The sequence below is a fragment of the Cupressus sempervirens genome, chromosome 3, assembly GCF_028749045.1.
Source record: "Cupressus sempervirens isolate cs-2001-9-10 chromosome 3, ASM2874904v1, whole genome shotgun sequence".
NCBI classification, from domain to species: Eukaryota; Viridiplantae; Streptophyta; class Pinopsida; order Cupressales; family Cupressaceae; genus Cupressus; species Cupressus sempervirens.
Genome location: NC_143120.1, coordinates 206,114,874 through 206,122,792, shown reverse-complemented (window position 1 = coordinate 206,122,792; position 7,919 = coordinate 206,114,874). Strand labels below are relative to the sequence as shown.

Sequence of the window (7,919 nt, the reverse complement as noted above, 5' to 3'; positions counted from 1 at the left end):
GACAAGGGAATAGATTTTGGTGGCTAATGATCATATGTAAGTAGATAGAGAAAGCATTTTCTCAAAATGAATAAATAAAATAGAATAGAAAATACTGGAAATATATGAATTCGCCATTAAAATATTAAAAATTGTATTATCTTATTTTCTTTCTTTTAATACATGTAATTACAACTAATTTTACTGATACCAAACATCAAGTAATATTAAAATAATCAATAAAAAACACTTCTCATAAAAACTCTTTATAATAAAGAATTGTTTAAATATCCACGTTTTGTTTTAATTGGATATCTTGACCTTTAAAGATATTTTGATAGGTAGTAAAAAGGACAAGCCTTTAGAAGATCTAGTGGACACTTCTATGTAGATCTCTTATATAACTTTTGTTGTTTATAAAGCTTTCTCCATTATAATTATTATGAAATGGGATATACTTGAGTTTGTTTATATGTAATGGTAGTGAGCTTTGAAATTATTTTATTCAGAGTTTTTTATTATAAAAATCCCACTTTTACACGCCAATTAGTTTGAAGTTTGAACCATTACACAATAATTCACATAAAAGATAATCAAGTCATGATCAAGAAAAAGCATTAAAAATGAAAAGTTATTTTGAGTTGGGTTGAAGGCAAGATGATCACGTCGGAATTCCTTAACTGAAATGAATTTATGATTTTATGCTTATCACTTGAATTGCATTGGCAAGCGGCCAAGTCATCTGTCGTAAGTGAGACATAATCATTTAACTTTGGAAGTGTTTGTGAAATGCTTGGCTTTTAGGGGAGGAGTAAGATGCATTATTAAGCACAAAAATCTCTCAGTCTCTGCGTTAATTATAGAGCAGCAGAATCTGTGGAGTAATTGTTCAGCACAGGTTTCTCTGGATTTGGATGTTGCACAGAAATGGACAAGGCAGATGGGGACCATGCATGTGCAAGTGGAGGCATCAGTTCTCTCTTTTAGATCTTCTTCGCATGCCAGTCCCGTCTCTCACAGTGTTGGGAGATTTCTCTCTCTCTGAATATTCAAATTTTTCTTTGATTTTTGGTGGCTCATGATTTGGATACGTCTGTTTGATGGCGTAAGAAGAAAGAGCAGAATAGTGTATCCATAACCATAAATTAACTAACTTTCCTACCTTTGATCGCCCTGGAAATTGTAACAACCACCATTTGATTTGGTAAAAGTGTGAAATTTGGAGCACGGATCGGTTTGAAAATGGTTTTAAGTGATCTCTTCGCCGCTTCGCACGGAGATCTGATGTTTTGAGGCATCAACTGAGGGAGCTCAGATTTCAGGAGGAGATTTATTTGTAGGGAAGGCTCTTAGTGCATATTTAGAGTGCCGTACAAATATTCTCACTGGAAAATTTACGCTCTTTTCAGGAAAATGATATTTTTATAACAGTTGCACTGAATGAAACCTGCAATTATTGTAACGCATCTAGCAATTAATTACTGCAAATTTGAGGCTCGTTTAAGGAAATTCTGATGTGATACCTGTTGCGCATGTAATAAGCATGTACACTGATGGTAACTCATCATAACAATTTATTACCGTAAATTTGAGGCTCTTTAAGGAAAATTCTGATCATGTGTACTTATGGCAACGCAATATCGTATCACATTATTACCGTAAATTTGAGGATCTTTAAGGAAAATTCTGATGTGATAGCTATTGTGCTGAATGAAACCTTGTAATAAGCATGTACAGTGATCGTTAAGCTTCATAGGAATATATTACCGTAAAGTTCGTTTTAAACATGCGTATAGCTCAAGTTTTAGGATGAATTTCATATCAGGGAATCTTCCAATGCATATACGCCATGTCGTACGAAAGTTCTGAAAGGAAATTTGAGACTGTTTAGGGAAAATTCAGATGTGATATGCCTATAGCACTAAATGAAACCTGGAATTAACATGTACACTGATTGTAATGCATCATGATTATTTACTACTTAAGGGGGAATCACAACGGAAATTCTGGCTTGAAATGCTTAAATAAGTACCTAAGCACTGGCTTTTCCAGTAATTTAACGTCAACTTCTGGCTCTGTTACCGTAAAGATCGGTTTGAAGATCCGTATAGCTCAATTCTCAGGACCGGACTCACTTCGGGGAGTCATGGAGTGCACATACACTATGCCGTATGAGAAAATTGACCGGAAATTTGAGCAACGTTACCAGATCTTCACAATTCATTTGGATTTTCTAAGTGGGAAAATAATTTGATATAAGTAGCTAGGAAGTTAATTTGAATTCTCTTAGCAGGAAATATGAGGCTGTTTATGGAAAATTCTAATTCGACGCCTGTAGTGCTAAATGAAACCTTCAATTGATTACAACGCCTCATGACTTTTTGTAGCTACATAAAGGGGAAATTCTGTCACGAAATGCTTCAATAAGTACCTAGCGCACTGTTTTTTCCAGTTTCTTCGATCTATTTGACGTCAACTTCAGGCTAACGAAGTCCGAAGGAGCAGACACGGTGAATTTACCATTAACAGGCCGAAAAGATTTGTTCAGAAGATTTGAAGCACGAGCAATGGATAAGTCACCATGGCGACAAACGTTGAAGTTCCATATTAAGTATTGTGCCAAAGCAGCGGCTAAAATTTGTACGCAAGTCTGAATTGTGAGAAGAAGATTGTATATTTGCGGCAAAAGTCTAGATTGTGACACATTACTAGGTATTTACTCTTTGACAGCAAAAAGATAAAGGAAGCCAGCCGAGCTTCAATATACAGCAGAAGAAGCCGAGATCGCTTTCGGTAGCGTGATGTATAGATGCTATTAAGGTAAGAATTTACAAGCAAAAGAAGGATCGGTACTATTTGTCATGGAGCTTCTGATTGGCAAGGTCGGCAGAGGGGACGTACGTCGCGTGGAAGCCGTAAGGTACTCTGGAAGGAAGCTTCACGGATGCTACGGTCTCCAGGCTGGAAGAAGCTGCATCCAAAATCAACAGCTCAGAGCTCTCTGTCGCTTCGTCGTGGACGAAGGTGAGAATGTAGCCATCGTCTTCAGGAGCGCCATGGTCATCTGTGCGAGGAACGAAGAAAGGCTCTCCACCATAGCATCCATCTCCGTAGGTCTTCCTCGCCACAATATTTTCCTCCTGCGCTGACTGCAGATCCACTTTAGCGATGCCGGAAACCCTAGGCCAGGGCTCTGCAATGGCGAGGTAAGCGTACTTTGTTCTTCTTCCCAGATGTTTCCGATTCACCTGCCCAGCCTCCAAATTCACCGACGCAAGTCCTCTCCTTTTGCTCTTTCCCGTCGCCAGATTCAGCCGAATTTCAGACAAAACGCTTCTCAGATTCTCGTCCGATTCGTTGAAGACTCTGTCCGCCGGGCTCATGCAGGACCCGATCACGACAATCTCTTCACCTTCACATGTTTCTTCTTCCCAGGCGTTCCAGAGATGGAAGCAGAAGCAATCCGGAACCTCCACCCATTGCATCCGGCTCTCATCAGAATCATACTTTGGCAGAACGCCAAAGCGCGGGATCTTCTCCTTTTCGTGAACGACCGGCGAGCCACCCGATAAAAGCTGCCCGAGACGAAAAACGACCTGCTGATCCGGTACCACGACGAAATTCTCCGTGATTGCGAAATCGTGCATCATGGTCGGTTCCTTGAGAGAAATCGACACGTCGGGGCATTTGCTTCCTTCTGGACGAACAACAAAGTACCTGAGATACGGCTTCTTCAGAACATTGTAACTCAGACCGAAAAGCTCCCCCGTCTGAGGATCCACTTTCGGGTGCGCGATCATCGAGCTCTCCAGCTGCCCGTCGAAATCAAATCTTCCGACGGTTTCAAGATCCCCGTCCTCACTGACATGAACTTCATAGGGAAGATCGTCTTCAGACATGGCGAGAAGGCGGCCGTTGAAGAAAACCAGACCTGCATTGGCCACTCCGATGCCGTTACTCCCGTCGAGGAGCCCGAGGCAAGAACGGGCGTAGAACAAGAGCAGGCGTGCTATGCCGGCATGCCCGTGGAGCTCGCCGATTGCTTTCGGGAAAACGGCCCGCCCCAACTTCTCCTCCTGAACGAATCTGTGCGTGCGAGTGTAACGGCAGCAGTAGCTGGCAACGCCATTGCTGAGCCTAACCGCATGAATCATGCCGTCCCCGTCGAAGAAATGATGACCGGCACAGGGTTCGAACTGGGGATTTGCGCCGTTCCGCACGTACAAGCCGTCCAGGCAGTCAGGAATCTGCCCCACAACCTCCAGATCATGATGAACGGGATTCTCCGCAACCGGTGCGAAGTTGCCGGAAAGTTGATGCTTTGGATCAGTGGTCTTGCTCAGAGGACTTTTTTTCTCAAGCCCGGCAATCAAATTCCTCTCCACCGCTTCCAACGCCATTGCAGCGAGCTTCTGGAACGGATTCCACGCAGGCCCGGCATCTCCATGATTTCTCCATTCTTTCACATCAAATTTAAGCCCTGCAAGATCAAGAGGCTCAAATGCTTTCCTAAAATTCAACTCTCTCTGCACGGGCTTCTCGGCGGTATAAAGACGCCCACAGATTTTGCCCAATCTGAGCTTCTTGCTTGCAACTACTGACCTATTATCTTTTTCATGCATTTGCAGAGGGAAGCTTCTAATGGCTGTATCAAGCAAACACTTAGTAGCAGCCATATTTCTCAGGGAGCTCACTCACTCGGAGAATTCAGAGCTATGCGAATATCAGCTCAAGAGCATGCAAATTGAGTGTTTATCAACTTGTTTTGGATAGATAGAAGAAAAGCGGGCGAAGAGATGGGGAAAAGAGTGAAAGGAGGCATCAATTTATAGAGGCGTAAAGCAGAGCGAGAGGGGGAGGTAATGAAAAGGAAATCGACCGCAGTGACATGGCACTAACAACAGGTACTCTATGCTTTGATCAGTATCCATTAACAGTAAACCATAGGCAATGGAATGCGACGTGTTAATTGAAGATTCAAACACAAAACACCTTTTTTTCAGCTCCATTTAGGTGTCGATTGAGAGGCTAAACATTTCTCTAAATTATTGTTTTAAAAGGATTGGTTTTTTTCTTTAAAGTGGGGTATTGAATCGAGTGCTGGATACAATCATTCAACTTATAGTATATATGAACTTATAGTATATATAAGACTGTTAAAATTCTTATGAAAAGTGGCATATCAATTGGCATTCAACTTGTAGTGCATATGAGACTGTTAAAGTCTTTATGAAAAGTAGGATACTAATTTGACAGTGTTGGATACAACCACTCAATTTATAGAACTCACCAAACTGTTAAAATCCTCCTCCAAACACATCCTTAAATTAAGAGATTGACTAAGAGAATTTCTTCACCTAACTCTACCATACCCAAAAAGAAAAAGCAGGACCGCTGCAAATGTCATTTGCCGCAGGGTCACATCCATAACCACCCGCTACCCCAAGGGCCCGCTGAAATCTACTTTTAGCATTTTCCCAGCTCCCTCGCCAAATTATGGGTAGGGAAAAAAAACGTGGACCTCTCCACATTGTAGAAATCACATCAGCTTATGCAATAGAGTAAATACATTTCCACAAGCAATATTCATATTCCGTACACTCCTCTTTTTTCCTCTTTTGCATCAATACACTACTCTTTCCCTCTTTTGCATTAATAAAAGTCTCTACCAGCGGCCGTCGACCCAATATTTCCAGTCGAGGAGAGAAGAAATTTCTTGCTTTTTGCAATTCTTGACTTGACCAGCATTAATCAATATGCGGAAGATTGGCGTGCAATGTCTCCCATTAGACTCAGCTTCTGGTTAAGTAGCCTTTTTGGTGAAAATATCTAGTTCTACAAATAGAGGAACATTTCTTCATAATTTGCCTGATAACCCAGGTACCTGTACTCTGTTTGTTCAGGATTAATCTTGTAGAGGGTAGAAAAATGTAGAGTATGTTTTCTACTTATGCATGGCGAGTTTAGAATTTCTTTAATTCATCTCATCTATAGTTTTGGCTTTATGCTTTTAACTTATTGTTTTCTTTCAAATAATGTAAAAGAATATAAATAGAGATCAGTAATAGAATTATTTTGTTTTTGGCTGTTTTAACTTTTAGTTTCAGCTTTTTTATTTTATTTCTAACTATGTAAGATTATCTTGAAGTCTTTGGACGCATCTAAGATATTTGTATGATGAGACAATTGTAAAAGAATTATTATTATTAATTAATGTTATTTTTTATCATCTTTTCTTTGTGTATTTTTAGAAGTGGAGAAAAGTGTATGTTAGTTTTTAACTTTATGTTTTGTACATATGATGAGTTTGTATCTTTAGTTACTCATCTCCTTTTCTTAGTTTTATGCTAAGTTTTTAGAAGTCTTTGAATGCTTCTATGATTTCTAGATAAAGAGGTAATTGTAATACATTCATCATCAATCTTTGATCTTTTATGTTTCGAGGGATATAAAAAGTGTATATTAATTTTCAACTTAAGAGTTTGTAGGTATAATGTGTTTGAGTCTTGAGAAATTAGTTGTATGCTTTTATTTTTCTTATTTTTAATTTTAAACTTTTGAATGCATCAAATATATTTATATTCATATCAATTAATCTAATCTTTGATCATTTGATATTTTGTATTTTTAATGGAGAAAAAAGTGATGTTTTATAGGTATAATGCATTTTAATCTTTAGTTATTTATCTCATTTGCATAGATTTATGTTTTTCTAATTTTAATTTTTAGTTTTATTTACTTTATTTCTAATAATATAAATTTCACAAGATAAGCTTTGGATATGTGTATTTTATAAACTAAAAGATTTTTAATTAATTTGTAATCATTAATTCATTTAATCAAGAAATCCTTGTACTCTTTTGAATCAATAAATAATTTATTGTATTTTGATTTTATATTTCTTTCATTATGTTATTTTAATTATTGTGGCACATTTAGTGATCTAAGATTTAATTGACTAGTATAAAAATAAATAATCATTTTTTTTATTAATATAGTCCTTTTCTATTACTAAATAATATAAATCAATAAATCTAAATAGATAATAAATATTTATAATTTTATTAATTTTATTAATAAATATAAAACAATAAATATAAATAGATAATAAATCTTTATAATTTTATGAATATAAAATCTACCATGACTATTATTTATTTTCTTGGGAATCAAAACTTTCCTTTAATGTTTAATAGTAAACAAGTTTTAGTTAAACCAATCTTTCTGAAAGTTAATAAATAATTTTTATTAAGTTAATATCACTTTATTTTTATATTATATTAAAATTTATAAATATAAATTTCTTTAAGATATTTAAAATAATAATTATATTATACTTTGGTGAACCGGGGTGACCTCCATATAGAGGGTCATAAGTTCCACAATTTATATTATACTTTGAATTGTATTTTATTCTATTAAAAAATTCAAACAAAAGTTAAAATTTCAATAATTATCACTTAAAATCAATAAGAAAAATATTTTCAAATAGATCGAGTCCAAGAACTCCCAAATAGAAGACCTTTACAGTTGTAGTGTAGGTTGTTACCTATTTCATTCACATATTTTGTAAAACAAGTATATTTTATTTTTTAAATTTAAATTTAATTATTAACATTTTCACTATCACTTAATATACTATTTAATCCACCATAATTTGTACTCACCCAAATAATCAAACTTTTTATGATAAATTTAGATAACTACTTTTCTCTATAAATTAGTTTAATCTAACATAAGCATTATCATTATAGACAAAATAAATTATTTAAACTAAATTAAAATTGCACTTTATTGTTGTATATATTTTATAGAATTTTTATATAATTTATGTTTCATAGAAAATATATAACATATCTTTATAATTATAAAAATATATCTAATTTAAAATACTTAATTTTACATTTATAAATATTATGATATAATCAAATAGCATTGGA

At 35.8% G+C, this 7,919-nt stretch overlaps 1 protein-coding gene across 1 annotated transcript; it reads right to left on the bottom strand.

Annotated features, from left to right (window-relative positions):
• Positions 1 to 2,634: 2,634 nt before the first annotated feature.
• On the bottom strand, positions 2,635 to 5,155 carry LOC149565540 (9-cis-epoxycarotenoid dioxygenase NCED3, chloroplastic-like). Its single transcript, XM_089819055.1, has one exon. It carries the CDS (start codon positions 4,653 to 4,655, stop codon positions 2,832 to 2,834), a length of 1,824 nt encoding a protein of 607 aa, XP_089675181.1. The 5' UTR covers positions 4,656 to 5,155; the 3' UTR covers positions 2,635 to 2,831.
• Positions 5,156 to 7,919: the final 2,764 nt, after the last annotated feature.

Coding starts and splice junctions, on each gene's coding strand:
- LOC149565540 (XM_089819055.1), bottom strand. CDS start 4,655: ATGGCTGCTACTAAGTGTTTGCTTGATACAGCCATTAGAAGCTTCCCT.